The sequence below is a fragment of the Oryza sativa genome, chromosome 8 (assembly GCF_034140825.1).
Source record: "Oryza sativa Japonica Group chromosome 8, ASM3414082v1".
In the NCBI taxonomy this organism is placed as follows: domain Eukaryota; kingdom Viridiplantae; phylum Streptophyta; class Magnoliopsida; order Poales; family Poaceae; genus Oryza; species Oryza sativa.
In genome coordinates, this window is record NC_089042.1 from 8,823,590 (window position 1) to 8,844,079 (window position 20,490).

At 40.0% G+C, this 20,490-nt stretch overlaps 1 protein-coding gene across 1 annotated transcript; it reads right to left on the bottom strand.

Moving 5' to 3' along the window:
- On the bottom strand, positions 1–3,791 carry LOC4345048 ((DL)-glycerol-3-phosphatase 1, mitochondrial). The gene is made up of 6 exons (XM_015792973.3): positions 3,640–3,791; positions 3,271–3,495; positions 987–1,047; positions 720–867; positions 544–620; positions 1–467 (listed from the first exon to the last, which is right to left on the bottom strand). Exons 1-6 carry the CDS (start codon positions 3,725–3,727, stop codon positions 344–346), a joined length of 723 nt encoding a protein of 240 aa, XP_015648459.1. The 5' UTR covers positions 3,728–3,791; the 3' UTR covers positions 1–343.
- Between the last annotated feature and the right edge of the window lie 16,699 nt (positions 3,792–20,490).

Below are 20,490 nucleotides of genomic sequence, written 5' to 3' on the forward strand. Positions count from 1 at the left end.
TTCAAGAACACACCAAGCTATGGAGATTCTTTTTATTGAAAGGAAGTATGTCGTAGTTCGCTGCCACAAAATAGTAGGCAGCAAGAATGCTCATAGTTTTGCTTGTCACTAAGCCTAACAATCTTTCTTGCTAAATAGTATATAGTTATAAAATTTCATATAAGTAGGGCGATAAATTTCTCTAAATTTTACGAATGGGCTGATCAAGAAATAGGGCTGCCTGCCTGCCTATGAAGGCCAGAGTTTTTCTCCTTTTTCTTTACCAAAAAATCCATTCTTCTAAAGTTTCCATTCGACATCCTTATTTGTTCATGGGAACTTCCCAATCTTCAAACTTTTTTGTCTAATCTGTAAAAGGTGGCAAGCCCCATTCACCAGGTTTGAAATCCAGCAGGGAACTGAGAACTTGGTCAGCTCCTTTGTGATATGAAACATCCAACCTCGAATCTGGGACCATCACCGCATACCTGCAAAAGAACCAATAAATTATCAATATGCAATACTCATAATTGTTTAGGATATGTACATGTAATGGTCACTTACATTCCAGCATTTTTTGCTGCGGCAACACCAGAAGGTGCGTCTTCAAATACCAAGCAGTTACTTGGTTCTATATTGCCCTGAACAATACACAGTGCCATTTCATCAGGTGACATTATAACATTATTACGTCTAATCCACAGAACACTCGAAAGGAAATAGCTCTTACACAGCAATACCTCAAACCTCCTCATAGCGGCAAGAAATATATCAGGAGATGGCTTGCCAGTCTTCACATCTGGATCATCCCCCATCACAACATGGTGCATCAGTGTAAACATTTCCTTGTGGTTCTGCGTCTTCAGGGCAAAATGACGTTTGTGGGATCTGAAGCCACATAAAGAAAGAACGAATCAAACGTGATTCTAATTTGAAAGGCACAGGGTTCATCAGGAACATAGTGCACAAGACTCAGAGCAATATATTGGTCATCATGGATAAATTACCCTGTTGCAACAGCCATTGGTACTCCATTTGCATGGAGATGATGGATCAAACGTAGCACTCCTGCAACAGAACAATTCATTATCTAATATTATACTCATGAGCAAAAGCAAATAAACCACACCACCCTCAGGCCTAATTTGGAAGCTCACAATCCCTGGACCATCCTGTTATAGGCTCCCAAAACAGGCCTCAGTAGCATGGCTAAATGTTCAGGGTCATGTGTGGAAACATATACAGCTTGATGGGACAAGGAAAATAAATATAATATTAACATTATTTTTACAAAAGAATCATAATGCTTCACTTCATAATTAATTATGCCTTATTATGCTTTTACATCATCCTACTATCAAGTCAAGAGATCCATTTTCTACTTCCATGTGTTTCAACAAGAAACACTGAGAGTAATATCTTTGATTGCATTCAAAATAGTACTCCCTCCATCCCATAATATAAGGTGCCCACGTATTTCAAGATTCCACCTTTAAAACATTTTGACCAACATTTAGTACAGTATGAATTGAATTTTACTTGCTAAAAATTACTCCATCCTAAAATATAAGGCGCCCACGCATTTCAAGATTCCACCTTCAAAACATTTTGACCAACATTTAGTACAATATGAATTTAATTTTACTTGCTAAAAATTATATCATTGGATTGACATTTGAATTTTCTTTCATATAGTTATAATTTTGTTACTACAAACCTTATAATATATGAGAAATTATAAGATAAAGATTAGTTTTGGAAACCGTGCCAAGTTTGACCATGCCTTATATTTTGGGATAGAGGGAGTATATCATTGAATTGACATTTGAATTTACTTTTATATGGTTATAATTTTGTTACTATAATCCTTATAATATATGAGAAATTATAAGACAAAAATTAGTTTTGGAGACCGTGTCAAGCTTGACCATGCCTTATATTATGGGATAGAGGGAGTAATGTCCTCAACTACAGTAATAAAATTATTCATATAAATTAGACTAGCATATACAAACAGAATAATTGGTAGAACGAATAACACTATATATGGTTTCCAAGTCCTACCTACACTGTCACAGTGTCATGAACTGATAACAACCTACAACAACTCCTAAAATTCCACTCCAATCCCCCTCCGATTCCCTTTGCTCCGATCCTCCAATGCTGGAGGTAACAACAAACCTCTTCAACAAAGGGCTTCATTACATTAGACAATTTCAGAATGCTACATGACTACATATGCTATACTACACGTGTTGGTGGATACCCAACAATCTTGTTGTTGGTTCCCACTTTGTAACCTTTTCTTATCCTAATCTTAATGAAAATGGTCGACGTTCCATAGCCAGCACAGTGAAAAAACATACACTAGTACTAAATTAGTTGGTAATAGCAGGTTCAAGTACTACTAATAGCAGATAACCTGATTAAACTCAAGGAGTTGAATATCCCGTGTTGTGGAACTATGAGCATGAGATGTACCTTGTGGAAATAAAATGATTACTATGTTTCAGTTTCCCAGATTCACAAAATAGATAAGCAACTAATACAGCTGATTATATGTACTTGAACCTCTTCCGCAGTTCAAGTTCCTCTGGTTTTGTTAATTTTTGCTTAGCAACCTGCTGACCAAACCAAATAGCAGTACCAAATATATAATTCCTATGGAGTTGATGAAACCAAGTTCAATTAGCAATGTAGCTCCTCCTTCCACAAGTAATGGTCGTTTTCGAGAGGTATACAGTCAAACCAAACCTTTGAGCATTAATAGTACCTCTAAACTATTCAGGTTTGATAATCAACCATACATATAGGACTCTCTAGGAAAAACACTAAAACTATAGGCTTATATTAATAGGTTTTACATAGAAGAGCTAGCTTAACACAAGCTTCAAGACAAATACATTAAATGTATAAGTGAGATAGAGAGAGGAGAAGAATATTGTAGCCAACCTTATAGCTAATCTATTATATATGTTGGCTTTAAAATAGGCTAATAGTAGAAAGTGAGCTCTACTATTATCCTTGCTCTGATAAGAAGAGGCGCCAGTGCTAGCTACACTCAGAAATTATTTCCTCAAAAAAAATATTAATAGGTTTTACAAACATTTTACCATAGCAATTACTAGAAAACAAAGTCGCATCTTGAGACCACATGACCATGCCGATATCCGACATTGTAAGCAAGAATAGCTGCCAAGCTTTCACAATGCAATAAACAGTAAAGGACAGACATCTCCTGAAGAAAAAGAAGAAGAAGGGGAAGATAGATACAGAGGAGCAAACCCTGACCAGGCAAGACGGCGCAGGAGGGGAAGAGCTCCTGGAGCATGCTCTCGCGCTCCTCGAGGAACTGCTCCGGGGTGAGGAGGCCGTCGAGGCCGCACTCGTCGACGAAGATGCGCGCCGACTCGGTGGCCTTCTTGCCCATCATCTTGGCCTTGAGCGACCAGTCGAACACCTTGCCGTACCTCGCCAGGATCTTCTCCTGCACCTCCGTGTAGAACCCCTCCGTGTCTGCACCCACCAGCAACAACCACGCCATTCATCCAATCCATCCATCATCACCCAACTCCATCCAAATTGGAGCAACCAAGAAAGCAAAGAAAGAAACCATCGAATGCGCATATGAAACCGAATCGTCGGAGGAGAGGGAGAGACCGAGCAGGAGGCCGTCCATGTCGAAGATGACGTGCGAGACGGCGGCCCTGGGCGCCGCCGCGTTGCCCTCGTCGGCGGCGGACGCCATCGCGCGCGGGAGGGGGAAGGGGAAAGTGGGGACGGGTGAACTGCTCGACTTCCTCTCTGGTGGTGGAGGCGCAGCCGCCGACGGTGCTCAGCTTCTTCACGACGAACCTCAGGCTGAGCAGATTTTGGGCCGTGATGGACTCTCGGAGGCCCATCGTCCATTGGTTAGGTCTCTTAGGAAAAGGTCTTATTTCACTCCCTCTCAAATACAGGTCGTATCTTTTTCTGTATCTCTCAACGGCAAAAACGTTTACATCGACCCCTCTAACCATTAAAACCGTGTAAAATAACCCTATGGGTTGTTATGAGGGTGGTTTTCAATGATGTGGCATCTACGTGGTAGCCCAGTTATTAGAGGAATTAACAATATATGTGGGACCCACAAGTGAAAAGGGAAAAGATTAAAAAAACTATGGGCACCACATGTGGGCACCCACCCTTATTCTCCTCCTCTTTCTTCTTTCGTTTGCATGGACAGACGTATGAACCCCAGCACAGTCTCACTCGTCGTCATCTTCCTCCGAGGAGGCCGAGCGGCGGGCAATGAAGAAGGAAGCTGAGGAGGCCACGACCTAGGTCATGTCGTCTACTACCAGAGCACACCACCCTCCCTAAGGCACCGGTGACCTTTGCCCAGCTCATCACTGTCTTTATGTTACATCTAAGCGCCAAGCCATCAACACCGTGACACAGGTCACGTCATCTATTGTCCGAACACACCACCCTCCTTGTGGCACTGGTGACATCCCCAGCTCCAGCACCGCCGCCAGCAAGGAAGGCGGATTGGTCTAGAGGGGTCGCCGAAGTAGCATGGCCTTGGCTGCAGCTGTCGTGGAGCATGACGGAGAGGCACTCGTGGCTACCGAAGGCATGGAATGAGAGGCGAGAGGACGGAGGGTACAAGCATATGACCCCTCTTCCTCCTCCCCGATAGTGGCCAGAAACGGCTCACACCCTCAATACCGGGCTTGAAGCAAAAGGGGAAAAGGGGGAGGGTGGTCGTGGCGAGACGATGGATGCAAAGTTTTGAAATTTGGTAAAAAGGATGCTATGACTAGTTTTAAAATATTCTATTTCATCCTACTTATTACTCCTACCGTCCAAAAAAACTCAACCTAGTATTTTGATGGGACATAATCTAGAGCCCTGTCCAGATTCGTTGTACTAGAATATATCACATCGAAGTACTAGATTGAGTTTTTTCTGGGACGGAGGGAGTACAACTGTTTTATTTATTCTTGTTTCAACCATCCTACTCCACCCAGGTTGATAATAGTTATCGTTTTGGATAAGGGCACGGTCTCAAAAAAAACAACTTTGACCATTATTTTTCAAATATGTATAAAAGTGTTTCCAAATATATGATTTTATTAAAGTATTTTTAAAGACCAATGTATACATGTAGTCACCATATTTGAAAAACAAATATTTTTAAAATGATTCATAATCAAAGATTCTAAAGTTTGACCTCACTCTTATGTAAAACGATAAGTATTATCAGTTCGGATGGAGTATCACGTAATGTCATAATATATATGAATATTTCCGCAACAATCGCGTGGGATATCTTCTTGTGCTTTTAGTTGAGCAATTAAATTGATCATCTAAAATGTGTGCATTCAACTCAACAGACAAGTATATATAGCTACAACTCAACCTGGGAGTACTCTCAAGTCAAGACTCGATACTAATCATCTCAAAATGCATCGATGCAACATTTGTCAAGTCTGACACTCTCTTTTTCAAGCCTGCAAGGCTTGTAATCATTGTCAAGATAGGAATCGGGTTCCTAGTACCGTACGACTAGGCTCCCTTTGTACTCAAAGTAAGGGCATGTTTAGATTCCACGATAAAAATTTTATGTCACGTAATGAACACCTACATAAAGTATTAAATATTGTCTAAAAAATAACTAATTGCACAGATTGTTACTAATTTGCGAGACGAATCTTTTGAACCTAATTGCTCCATGATTTGACAATATGGTGTTACATTAAACATTTGCTAATGATGGATTAATTAGGTTTAATAAATTCGTCTCGCGGTTTACCGATGAATTTTGTAATTAGTTTTTTTTATTAGTGCCCGAACACCCTATGTGATACCTTATATATTATCCAATGTGACACGCCAAAACTTTACACCCTTAAATCTAAACACCCCAAGAGTAGCACTGCGATACTTTTCATCTTCTCTCGATATGATGCACACACACAAAAGGGGATCATACTACTTAATCGTCATGCGAACAAATTTTGACGACTAAATGATTTAGATCATATCATTTTTATCTTATATTGGCACGGATGTTCCCATTTACGACTAATTATTTTTTCAGTGGTAGACGACATACCATTGATAGCGAGACTCATAATGATTTTGTCAATCTCAAAATATATTATCCAATTTTTTGGATGTGTGTGCGCTTATAGATATGAGTATATGTGTGCTCGTAGAGATGAGTGTGCGCCTGTTGTGAGCATATATGTTTGTAATATGTTTCTAAAAAATTATAGAACAAACAAGACACTGGTAAATTAGAACCAGAATAGAATAGAATAGCTAGTAGAGACCGTAAAATAAAGGCAAATTTTGCTAAGGGCATCGTGACTTCGCGATTTTAGTTGTAGGACACCGCGCGAAGTTACTTTTGGAGAAAGACACTCTCAAAAGTTGAATATTTGCTGGTGGACACCGCATCTATTAAAATAATAATTTTTAGTTAAAGAGGAGAGAGAATTCACGTGAAAGTTCTGAAATGCCCTTAGGCCTACATGACAGATCTGTAATCTCTCTATCTCTTTCTCAGGCACATGGGGCCCGCATCGTTTTCCCCTTCTTCTCTTCCTCTGATCGCAGGAGGAACAGGTGAGGTGAGGCACATGGCAAGCTTGACGGTGGCCGACCGTGGGCGGCGGCGACAAGGGAAGGAGATGCGTAGGTCGGCTATGGACGAACGGGAAGCGGCGAGCATAGAGGAGGGTTCTGGCTGTACAAGGTGTGCGGGTAGCATCTACTCACTATTCCATGCGTTCTCGGCCGGCAAGGGAGCGGAGGGTCGGGGAGCCAGGCATGCTAGTGAGGCAACATAGGAGACATGCCGACGGGAGTCGACGAAGCCCTCCATCCCCAACGAGGTCGGCGGAGGCGGAGGGGCCACCAAGCAGTGGGGTCCATGGGAAAAAGCCAGCTGGCGGCACAGTCGTAGGAAAGGCTGTCGGCGGTGAAGCCGATGTCGACGAGGTCCGCAGGGAAAGCGCTGGATCCAAGAGGAGATAACGGGGAAGAGGCGAGCGATGCCGCACGGTGGTGGTGGCCGGCACCGACGCAGCTAGGGGAGTCTAGACGGGGTTGAGGACGATGGGGCCGGTGGCGTGACGACAGAGGGGAGGGCACCTGGCGTTCCAGGCAGAGAAGCCGACGAGGAGCTTGGGAACGTGGAGGATGGCAACGGCCGCGAAGGAGATTCGGTGGCCAGTAGTGGAGGTCCCTGGGCGGTTCGGGCAGGAGGGTGAGGTGACTATCCTCTAAGCGGGTCAATCGACGCAGCGACGACCAAGGAGCCGAAGGGTGCCGACCATGGCAATGTGGAAGGAGGGGATAGGGAGAGAAGAGAGATTGCATATCTGACATGTGGTCCAAGGGCATTTCAAAACTTTAACGTGGTTTCTCTCTCCTTTTTAACCAAATTTTTTTTATTTTGATGGGTGCGGTATCCACCAACGGAGTACGGTACATAGGGCATAGAGACTGAACCTTTATATAGGACTATTTTTGATTAGGACTGACTTTTTCTAGTGAAGAGACTTAGTTTAGAGGGTCTAGCTAGCCATTTGTTAAGATACGCGTACAAAATGATGAACGTATGGAGTTAGTTCGGTGGGTTGGTTGCTTGGTTGGGGAGTGATCTAAGTTTTGAGAGAGTCTTCCCCTAAAAGTCACTTTGCGTGGTGTCCTACGGCTAAAACAGTAAAATCACGATGTCTTGTAGTAAAATTTGCCTAAAATAAAAAAAGAACTCATATATAGTTTTAGCATGTGAGACTGCTGTCGACTATGCATCAAATTAAAAGTGTGCATTATGTTAATCATTTGACTTTTTGATGAACAATAGCATAGCATAAAGTAGTTAATCTATTAAGGGTCACTAGGTGCAATAATGAATTTGTTAATCTTTCCATTGCATGTACGGAAGTAGACCGAGGCGCCTTGGCTAAATTATCACTTTAAGATCTTGCACATCATTAGAACCCTTACTCATGGCCACCCTTACGCACGCATGCTGCATGGAAGCATAAATTAAATTAGGTTCAGAAAGAAAAGAACCAAAAGAGCCAAATTAGGTAACATTTTGCGCCTTTTTATATTAAGAAAAAGACCCTCTATGGTATCATATATATAATTTATATTAAAAAAGAACTAACAAAAAAAATACTGTGGCGAAATAGAAAATTATAATAAAATTTGACAAAGCTAATTAATCATTCTTCTCCACTGCATCCATCACAACCATGACAACTCTATAGTGTTCTACGTCCTCCCAATCCCCGTCGCCCATAAAAGAGAGAACAAACAAATTACTCCCTCCGTTTCACAATATAAGTCATTTTATGATTTTTCACATTTATATTGATATGTTAATGAATCTAGACATATATATCTATCCTGATTCATTAATATAAATATGAATGTGGGAAATGCAAGAATGACTCATATTATGAAACGGAGGAAGTAAGGATGAAGCAAAATTTGAGCAAACCTCAATTACAGCTAATGCTTATAAGTGGCATCTACCTATAACCTGGGGGAGCATGCATACAGGCTCAGCATAAGAACCCCCAACCCAAAAGATTTCATAGACACTAAGCGCAATCACTTTAGTTGTGATTTGTCATCTATTTCTACCATTTGGAATTAAGTCAATTCTCTTTTCATACGAGCAGTTTCAGATGCTTGTTGATTGATCGCGATTATGCCCGTAAAAGATTTCAAAATACCCTCTCTCTTCTTTTAAAAGTCTTGTAATTAAAGGAGTCTAACTTCCAAACAATCCCAATTTCTTTTCAAGTTATTCTCCTTTAGTTTTTCTTTTCTCTCCATCTAGATGATTAATAGAATATAATAGTTCGATTCTATAATGCAGTAATTTTATGCCATTGATTCTTTGTCTACAAACGAAAACTTTTTTCATGTAAATAGTGTATTCAATTATGCTTAACTATTGGCCCTAACTGCCATTTACACACCTCTATGTGGATGTGTCACAGATGGCACATCCTCCATTTGCGTCGAAATTGAAATAGCTTGGTTGGATATGGAACATATGGATTTAAATATATTGAATACATATTTCAAAAAAAAAAACATGAGATGACTGATTGTATCATCACAGCGAAGGCAAGGAAATTAGTTAGGAAATAGTATAGTGATGGACCTTCCCATTTTAATTTGTTAGCTATGATGATAAATAATTTCTTTTTTACACCAACAACTTTTTTTGTCAATGGTTCTACTTTAGTAACATTTAACTTTGATGCTGTGGCTGGGATCGATATATGAAACCAAGCTAGGAAACGCTCACAATGCAAAGAACCATTGGGTTCATAGATTAGAAAGCTAATTACAAATATATTTTAATATATTCTAATGAAATATTTATCAATTTTAGAAGGCACTAATATAAACTAGTCTTCTTAATCACAAAAAGAGAACTAGCTAGTCTTCGATCGTAAATCTTAAATTAATTAAGAGCAAACCTTAATAATTCTACATATACATATATACTCTTGGACAATGATGTTTATGATTGGGATGTCTGTGATCCTACTTACTTAGACGAGCATCCTACCTTCTAGATACATATATTTATCAACGTCGTTTCTATCTAGAAGCTAGAGAGCTTGTGTAGTCCAACTGTAACTAATAAGTCAAAAATCTATTAATTTTCTTGTCGAAACATGAATTCGGCAATAATAAAAGGGGGTAGCGCACGAGACCTAAAAGTGGATGGATGCGGAGACAAAGGATTTAGACAGGTTCAGGCCCTCTCAATGAGAGGTAATACCCTACTCCTGTTTGGGGATTTGAATCCGCCGGGTGTAGTATAGATCTGACGATCAGGTTGTCTCATCATGCCCCTAGAGGGGCTCCCTGCCCTCCTTATATAGGTTGGGGGGCAGGGTTACAAGATAGAAACCTTAACCAATACGGTATCGGTTTCCTAAATCTACTTTACAATCTTATCAAACCAGGACTTTAGGCCGTTCCATAATATACAGGGAAACGTAATACCCAAGTCATGATCTGTTACATATTCCATAGATATAAGTTATCCCCTATAGCCAGTCGGATAACTATGCCATGTAGGTATGGGGTACCCATAACCTCCACATTTCTGTTTCCTATAGAGATTATATATGGAATAAGACCATGTCATCACCTCAAGTTGACTATATAATAGAATTATTAACTGATGTAGAATAATGTGTACACCAACATCAAACAGGGAGACAACATCAACTGCCGTACTTTAGATAAGTTTTAGAATAATTTGCCACGAAACACACATCAATGTTTTATTATCTTAATTACATGCCGTACTTGAATTTAATATATGATCCCTAGGTAGATCCATCTTTTCAGCATGCATGTGTCATATGTACGCAGAGAAGCGGAATTGGAGTAATATATTGTGGGATTAGCTATACAAATTTAACAGTTTTCTGAGTGGAAAAAACTTTTCGAATGTAACTGTGGTATAGCATGATGGGAATATAACTATATTGTAATTAACTTAATTATGCCCATAATTGGTATGTAACTCATCAAAACCTACACACAGCTGTTGTGGCAAGCTTTGCAAGTTTTTAACCCGCAGGTTTGAATCCTTGCCCTTAAGACCGGTGATTTTTTTTTTCGCTGCACGAATCTCAAAGGTAACACAAATGTTACTAATTCGAAAGTTTAGAGGGAGAAAAATTGCCAAATGTTTTTTTAGAAAATCTGATATGTTATTCCTTTATCAACAAAATTAATGAGATTAGTCATATTATTCCACTGAAAAAAGATCTGATTCTGTAAAATGTCATCTAGAAATAGAACAAAAGTTGGAACAAGTTAGACTTTCAAACACTTGATGTGAAAGAAAACTTGCGCAATTGTACTGTTCTTTATCTCTTTCGGTGTGTAGTATCTTGAACTCTTGTCTGGATCGACACCGGTCGAGTTTGACTTGTCAAATCATCTAGAAACAATATTATACTGAGATTAAAACAATGGTATGTTTGATGCACACGTATGTGTTCATTAAACGTTCAGTAATCCCTTGATATGAAAAAGATTTCATTTTGTTTGTTACAGGTAATGAAAAGGGGGAGGAAAATTTATAGAATGGTTGAGAGTAACAGGTAAATTAATAAACTTAAATGGATTACTAAACAAAAATATTGCCAATTTCTTTTTCCATTTTACTCACATATATATGGTTGTTTGATACTACCACCGTCTCATTTTAAGTGCAGTTGTAGATTTCCGTGTCCAACGTTTAACCGTCCGCCTTATTTAAAAAATTTATGAAAACATTTAAATTAGTCGGATTAGCCACTTACACCCCTACCGTGCACACGCTTAATGGATTCACCATCCCGTCGCCCTGAGCTCGTCGCCGCCAAACACTTTATTGGATTTTAATGTTTTTCCAATGATTAATTTAAAGATAGCATCCCTGTAGCAAATACTAGCTGTAGTTAGGTTTGTTCGTGCTAAAATTTGTTTGGATCCATAACTGCGTTTTTGCCACCTATGAAACAACTCATGCCATGCATTTCCAGGACGCAAATTAGTACGTAAGCAGTACAACCAGAGTGACCCACTGTTGTTGAGAAGGGTGAGAGAGATGCTATGGAAGCATCTATTGGAAGGGTGCTTAGTTTGACCGTAAAGGTGACTGAGTTCGGTAGGGAAGATTCCCAACCTTACTTTCTGACACATAAAACAAATTAAAGGATTAGCGTAGGATTAATTAAATATTAGTTTAAAAAACTTAAAAATTAATTAATATGATTCTTTAAAGCAACTTTTATATAGAATTTTTTTTTAAAAAGCACATTATTTAGTGGTTTGAAAAGTGTACACGCGAAAAAAAGAGGGAGAAGAGTTGGGAACTCTAAGAAAATAACTCAGCCTAGTGGAGTTTGTTAGGGAGATTATCTTAAATTAATCAACGGAGCTTTCCATTGGATGCAAAATTCCTAGTATGACATCACTGGAAAATTATGATACAACTCCTTTCACATATCATCGTCCCCACATTACATCGTTTCCTTCTTCTAATTGCTAAAATACGTCTTTAACGTGTCAAGAATCACCTCTAAGACATGTACACATGCAAGTACACAACTGATTTTTTTTAACTATGTATTATTATTCTTGAATATTTTTGAAAATACAATGAAAGATCCTGTAATACAATTTATTTTCCTTCCATATATAAAGCATATAGTCAAACGGTTTGCATTTGCCATATTTCCAAATTAATCTCCTATGCAATGTATTATGAACTAGTAATAAAGTCATAACTTCAGGAGAATGGAGCACCAAGGATCCATACACTAGTTTTTTTTTTAAAAAAAAAGATCCATGCATATACCACTCGATATATAAGAGAGCAAATTATAGAAAATATTGTTGCTTGCATTCGATTTTACTCCCGTTTTAGAAATGTGTAGGTAACGATATGTACTGTGTTCCCATGATTAGTAACCATTATGCCTGTCGGTTGTCACAACAAGGATATAATGGCAAGTTACTTAAACACCTGCTAACAAATTTATCAATCCACATACATTACCTCCGACAACAGTTTTTCACTGTTAATGTCTAACGTTGGACCGTCCGTCTTATTTGAAAAAAAATATGATTAGTATTTTTATTATTATTAGATGATAAAACATCCACTTATAGGCTAAAATAAGCCGTGAGCCCGCTTATTTTGACCTATAAGTAGGTTCACGGCTTACCCACTTACACCCCTATATATGTGCACCCACTTATGTCGTAACAATCATATTTAATTTTCTATAGGGATATATCTTTAATCATTGAAAACAAATAAAAATAAAAATCCAGTAGAGCATTAATTCGGCGATGAGTTCATAGCGGCAATCGGTGAATTCGTCAGCGTGCACACGCACTTACGTCGTACAACTCGTATTTGCTACATATAGGAATGCTATCTTTGATAATCATTGGCAAATTTTGATATAGAATATCTAAAATTTGTGAAATTTACTGATAGTCATCGAAAAAAGGTATCACGGATGAAAAAAATCCTACAAAACTAGTAATTTGCTAATTGCTAGAGTATATATAATTTCGACTCAATTGGAGAGAATAATTCTTAAGTAAATTGAGAATGCTCCTATGACCATATGCTTTAAACATGATATTAGAGTAAAAATTTAGAAATTATGCAACTCTAAATTTACTAGCATACATCAAATTCCATCTTCACTCTAGTCTCAGCTTAAAAGCTTTTTATTGTAGGGGCATTCTCATATTTTTTAAAAATTACTATCTTCAATTGAGACGAATGTATCCTCTAGAAGAAAATTTACAGAATGTCTTTCAGCCGTGATACGTTTTTAACTAGCAAATTATAGAAATTTTAAGTGTAGTGCAACAATTTTTTTTGTCACGGCACAAAATTTCAATAATAAAGTATTCGGTGGCGAGCCAGGATGGCATAGCGGGTGAATCCATCAACGTGCACTCGTATTTGCTATTAAAAAAAAGCTAAAAACACAAAAAGTCCACTAGAGTATTCGACGACGAGCCTGGGTGACCTGGCTGTGAATCCATCACTGTGAGCACGCACTTATGTTGTAAAACTCCTTTCCAGAAATGGTCTCTCTCTCTAAAACACGCATTCTCTCTCTTATTTTACTCTCTAAAACACGCACTGTCTCCCTCTCTCTAGAAGTAGAAGTACTCCCTCCATACCTATAAAAAAAATCGTTTAGGATATCGATACGGTCTCCAAAACGCAACTTTAACTTCTTAATTCTATAAAAATATTTATTGAAAAGTGATATATGTATACTTTTATGAAAGTATTTTTCAAGATAAATCTATTCATATAATTTTTATATTTTTAAACTCAACAAATTAAGAATTATTTATAATTTATATTAATAAGGTTTGATTCCTTTACTTTACTATACTTTACTAGTACGGAGAGAGAGGAGAGAGGAGAAGTAGAACAGCCTTCCCTTCACACGAGGCCAAAGGGAATCCATATATACACCTACGCACAAGCAAACATGGCCACACCGCCACACTCCTTTTTCTACAAACAAAGAGAGACAGAGATGGAGCCGAGCTCGCCGCCGTACGTTGCCGAGGCCGACCTCCCCATCGGCGCCGCCGGCGAGCGCAGGCACGCGTGTTCCGCCAACTACGATCACCGTGGCGGCGTCGGCGGCTGGGAGGACGACGACTTCGAGTTCGCGCCGCTGCTGCCCCAGCGCCGGCGGCTGCGCGGCGAGTGTCGTCGTCCAAGAACCTCCGCCGCCGCCGTCGCCGCATGCCGCGGCACGGCCGTCGTCCACGCCGTGCTCACGCAGCCGCCTACGCCGGTGAAACAGCGCACGCCTCGCCGTCGCCAGGCGGCGGCGGCGGCGGAGGCCAAGTCATCGGCTGCTCCGGCTTCGGCGGCGGCGGCGGCGGCGCGGAGGGTGCGGTGGCACGAGATGGCGTTCGGGTCGGTGCGCGTGCCGGCGGCCATGGACATGGGCGAGATCAGGAGGCGGCTACACGCGCGGCGCCGGAGGCTAGCCTACGGCGACGGCGAGGCCGGCGACGCGGCCGCGGCGGCCGCCGGGTGGGCGCCGTGGAGGCTGATACGGTCACTGAGCTGCAAGGGCATCGAGGCCGTCGCCGTGGCTGCCGCGGCGGCGCCGGTGAGGCTCGTATAGGTAGGTAGGTAGGTGGGTCTCTACCCTGCCTGACACGGCGGCGCCGGCCAACCGCCGGCGAGGTGACGTCACGCGCGCGGTGGCGCGCAGCCAGGTTGTTGTGTTGGTGGGAAGTTGAAAGGCACGAGTGGGAAGCGGTGGCCATAAATGTTTGTCTTTTTTAAGATTTTTTTTGCTCTCTTCTCTCTTTTTTGTTTGGTGTAATTAAGATTAGTTGGTACATAATGTCCATGTAGTTGTTTGTTTATTGATGGATGTAGTATCATAATTTATTAGGACTGATCCTACTGAGAAAACATAACGGCATCCTTGAGCTCACCAACATAATGGAAATGGATGATTTTCTATTCTCTGATGTACAAGATAATTAAATTACCTTAGTATCGATATTTGAGATCACGACTACGGTATTTGTATAGTATGAGAATCGTTGGTACCAGGGTATATGTAAGATTGTAGTAAAATAGATGGAAACAAGGATTTTTATAAAGATTCAGACCCCTTATCTACTACCAGGTAATAGCCATACTCCTGTTGACCGAAACCAGCTTTGCTCTTATTCATCATAATCACACCAGTACAGTATTTGGGATAATCTATCTAGCCATCGTCGACTTGGCGGCCTAAAACATCATGTAGTCAACAACGGGTAGTCTTCCTCCTTAAATCCACCCTCGACGAGATCAGAGATAGCGCTAGATCCCTCTCGTCGGTCTCCGCAGGCACCATATTGAGTCCATCTATGCTATCTCTAATATCGATATCTGGCGGCATGCCTTGATGTGTTATGCTTGTCTTGGTCTTGTATTTTTACTCATAGATGTCCTATTGTCTAAGTAGGACTAGGAGAAGTATGGATATGTTCCGAGTAGTCTATGTAGTTTCCATATAAAACTCTACTGCTTATTTCTTATCCGGAATACCTTCCGTATGTGAGGCTTAATTCCATATAAGACTTGGTATATGGTGAGTCCCGCCGTGTATATATAGTCAACTACTATTAGATATGTAGTATCTATAACCATGACACTTAGATGCAATTGATTTGTTTTTTTCTTTCAGTAATTTTACTTCTATGTTTCATGGAAATAAAGAGGAGCCTAAACCTTTTCTGGTTTCAATGTTTTAAGAGCAATTTCAAATCTCAAAAAGGTTGGGAAAGTTTTAGGATTATTCAGCATGAGATTCAATTGCACTCTGTTGATAAGGGCCTAACAGTAGGGGATTTGGGTTTGTATAGCTTTAATTTGCACATGCATGCTGCGAGCGTGTGTCTCGAGGAAAAGAGTATAAAGACTGCATAATTTTTTGGATAAAAATAGTGTATAGGTTTAATCATACTGAAAAATTAAATCTCTCACCAGCAACTAGCTTGCTAAAATAACAAACCAATAAAATCAACTTTTCTCTTCATATAAATACTTTATAAATACTTTTTACACCCAAAACATCAAATTACAGTACAAGTTGGAGCTTTTGTAAAGTGAAGTATAAATATGAAAACCCGAAATGTATTTTCAGTTAGTTACATGCATGACTTACCAGTCAGCAAATATGCCATATATATGGCTTATCACACACATGGATTTTTACACTTTGTGTCACACGGTGCTTCAAGAAATTAATGCATTGTCAATTCAAAACCCCCTTCATCAGGTATTTGAAAAGGAGTTTCCAATGTCAAGGTCACTGGGTGAACCTTCTTCTGCATCGGTCATCGGTCATTCCAAGTTACACTCAGGGGCACATCGGTCATCAATTGTTCCAAGTTACACTGAGGGGCAGAGGCAGAAAATAGAACGAGTGAGGGGCTAAGAATGTACCGCTTAGATAGACTAAGAAAGTAAAAAGTATTAAAGCGGGCATTTGCCCCCACGCGCTGCAAAATTGAGTGGGAGGCCAAGGCCCCCACTTGTTACACTCTAAATCTGACCATGGATACACTGATGAAATCCTACAAGTAAATAAATCCACTACAATGCTCCACTTGCCACTGCTGGAATTCCCTCTTCCATGTCCCTAAGGGCCTTGCAGTGGAATGTCTTGTCATGAAGCCTTGAATGAAACTGATAAGCATAAATATTTCCCCTGAACCTGTGGAATGAACAAATTGTAGTTACAACTTACAAACATATATAGAGTATCTTGTTTTTGCAAAATGAACAAAAATTTAACCTCATAACTTAAGCAAATTATGAACCTTTTTCCGTTTGTGAAATAATGAGTCAGCTTTCCTCACAACCATACCACATTCATGGCATACACGACCCAAATCTTCATAAACATGAATATCGTGGTTGTAATTGTTCAACTGTTTTTTATTATTCACTTCCGATGTGTCGAGCTGTCCAAAACATATAATTAGAATAAAAAAATTAACAATGATTGGCTTCAAAAGCATGTATTTTGTGGTTTCAACTTGTACCTGTGTGCTCTCCACAGCCACATAGAAAGCACCCCAACGATCCTTAAGACAATCTGCTGCTGGATCTACCTCTCCTTTTTGTTTTCTCTCCCTAGGGATGGCCATAGTGCTATCACTGAAATGAAAGTCCTGGTCAGATTTCTGATGTTTTTCTTCCATCTTCTCCATGTTGCCACTGGCCTACAGTAAGCAAAAGTGAGTAATTGTTTGAATAGCTGGAAGTAAAATAGATTTAAGAAAGAGTAAATTGTGTCGTGGGTATTGGCAAGGGGGTGCACGTAGTTACAACTTAAAAATTATTAAGCCCATGGGTTGAAAAAATTGACAGGTGGGTATATTTGAGTACAACTAGAGAAATTTCAGAAAATTTAGACTATTTTGACCGTTGAACAAACTTTAGCTGAATTTGATAAACTTGCTAAATTAAAAAAAATTGATTTTTTTGGGGCTAAATAATTCCGTATCAAGAAGGGGATAAAATAACCCAAAAGGTTGTGTCCAAAATATTTAACCCTGTTCATATGCAAAGTTGAATATTCCATGTAAGAATTGCAAGTGAAAGGCACGTACCAAAATTATTGTTTCTCTTTCTTCTGCTTTCTCCACGGAACAATTGCAAATTCTTCCTAGAACTTCTGTAGTGTTGTATCCCCATCCACAAATCTTGTTTTCAACAGAAACTGCAATATGGATGGAACTCTGATTGATTTCAGCGCTTAATTGAAATAGATAGCCCTGTCTATATCTCTATCTCTATCTCTACTACTTAAAAAATAAGAGGTGTTTCCGTCGTCCGTCAAAAAAACCGGCGAAAACAAATCAGGCAAGCGAAAAAAACCGGGTGAAAAAGGGGGAAATCGAATTTGTCAGATAAATAAAACCACGTGAAAAAAATAATCCGATTCCATGTTAAAAAAGGGTAAAAAAAATAATAATAAAAAGAATCGGACCGATTAAAAAAAAGGAATCGGGCGACAAAAAAGAATCCCATTCCGTGTAAAAAAAGAGCGAAAAAAATAAATAAAAAAAAGAATCGGTCCGATTCCAAAAAGAAAAGGAATCGGGTGAAAAAAAAGGGTGAAAAAAACCTGGAAAAAACGAATCCGATCTGTGGACGCGGTAAAAAAGGGCGAAAAAAAATAAAGAACGAATCTGTCTAATCCAAAAAAAAAAGGAATTATATGTGACGCGGTAAAAAAAATCGAATCCTATTACATATGACACGATACTATATATCTCTATCTCTACTTACTTACAAAATTGAAAACGTTTTCGTCGTCTGTAATAAGTAATAACGAAAAAAGGCGAAAAAACATTAAAACAAAAAAAGAAAGTCCGATTCAATTTACTTCCGTCGTCCATGAAAATATTATCTTATCTTAATCTCAATCTTTCCGAGAGGACCGAGCGGCGCCCTCCATCCCCGCCTGTGCGATGAAACGCTGGCCAAAACAAAAAAAGAAAAAACTGAAATTGAGCAAAGGGATAAACTAGATTGAAGTTCCCAAAATTAAAAGAGGATAAACGATATTAAAACTCCCCTAAATCGAAAACAAGGAATAAAATAGATTGAAATTTCCCAACAAAATTCCCCAAATCCAAATAACCCTAATTTCGGGTAAGAACCCTAAGAGTCAAAATCCAAATCAATTAAGCTAAGGGTTTAGGTTACTTAACGGACTTGAAGCCTCTAAGTTCACCGGAGCTTTCTGAGAAGCTGCACCGCCACACCTTCACCTCCTCGCAGTCGCGACGGGTTCCCTGTGCGCGCGCTATCTTGGAGCACCCCTCCACCGTCCTTGGCGTCGCACCTCTCGCCGACGAGGTCTAGGCCGCTCGGCGCTCATCGCCGTTTGTGCGCCCGCCTAGCTAGGCCGCCGTCGCCGCCTTCGCCGTCATTCCGCTCGCTTGTCGCTGGAGAGAAATGGGATCGGGAGAGAGGGATTTGGGAGCTAGGGTTTTGCCCTTCTCTCCCTATCGGTGCTTCATCTGGCGCGGGGAATATCGGAGCCGTCCATTAGATCAGACAGCTCAGATTCACCCAGCGTCGGGCCGCCGCTGCCGATTACGCTGCGCTTAATGGGCCGCGGAAGTGCATCAGACCGTCTCCACATAAGTAGGCCGCGCTCAGCTGCTCGGCTTGCGGGCCGTCGAATTGACTCGGCTCACCGAAGATGGGCCAGCCCAAGTTTGGGCCGGTTTGGGAAGACCTGGGCCGAAAGCAAATTTGATCAAACAATGTGGCTCAGATTTTTTAAATTAAAGCCCGTTGGATAGACTCCTAAGTAGGCTCGAAAAATAAATTTAAAACTAAATCCTAAATCCTATGCTAATTTATCAAATTAGACTTGGTTCTACCTATTTGTTAATATATAAAATTAGACTTGATTTTTACCGATTCGAGGTTTTTAAGGTGTCACATTATCAAATGGTGTTTTTCCCGTTGCAACGCATGGGCACTATTGCTAGTATATACACATATATATATATATATATGCGCGTGACTTTTATGCTATCTCTAAATTCTTCTATATATATACATCCTAGTCTACACAATGCCACCAAATTTTGTATTACATATCTACCTTGTTGCAGCCAATTCTTAAGCGTATGCACCACCTTTCTTCCCTTCCCAAAGTAGTATAGCAGAGCAAAAGGCACAGCAGAGCAGAGAGAAGGAAGAGGTAATGGTCCTGCGACTGCCAATAGATGGGGAGGGGTTGCAGCCTATAAGACAACTCCAAGAATGGAGTCGGCAGAGAGCATGAAGGAAGGCCGATTTAGAGGTGTTTTCATCGAAATTTATTTTTCAGTCTTTGCTTTTAGATTGCTAAGAACACGTGTTTAAAAGTTTTATTCATAAATTACTTTTTGTTTGCAAATTCTTAGAGGGGCAATTAATACAAATTATGTTCAAAAATCAGTTTAGTTGCACTGTTTAGCATTGCGAATCTCAAATTGTAGAAGAGGTCAAGCCCCTTGCTCGCCTCCCCATTCCTCGGCCACTCACCGAGCGAGTTTTTGCCACTTAAGCCAACATAAATAAGTTACTTTCATGTTTCTATTCGTTGCTCGTCTTCATAGTAAAGAAACCAGAATCCTTAATTAGCTAAATCATGCCACGACCTTTTCTTGTTGAGTATCAACCCGATATTAGAAGATGAGGGAATTAAGAACGACTTCAAATCAATGGCATAAATCAAAATTTTTTACTTGCCTAGGGTGTCTTCTTCAACTTTAAAATATACTGATCTTTTGGATATGCTTACAGAGATATATAGAGTATACGTGTGTACGTTCATATGGGTAAGTATACATGCGTTGTGAGCGTCTGTGTTTTGTCCGTGTTTCTTAAAGAAAAAGTTC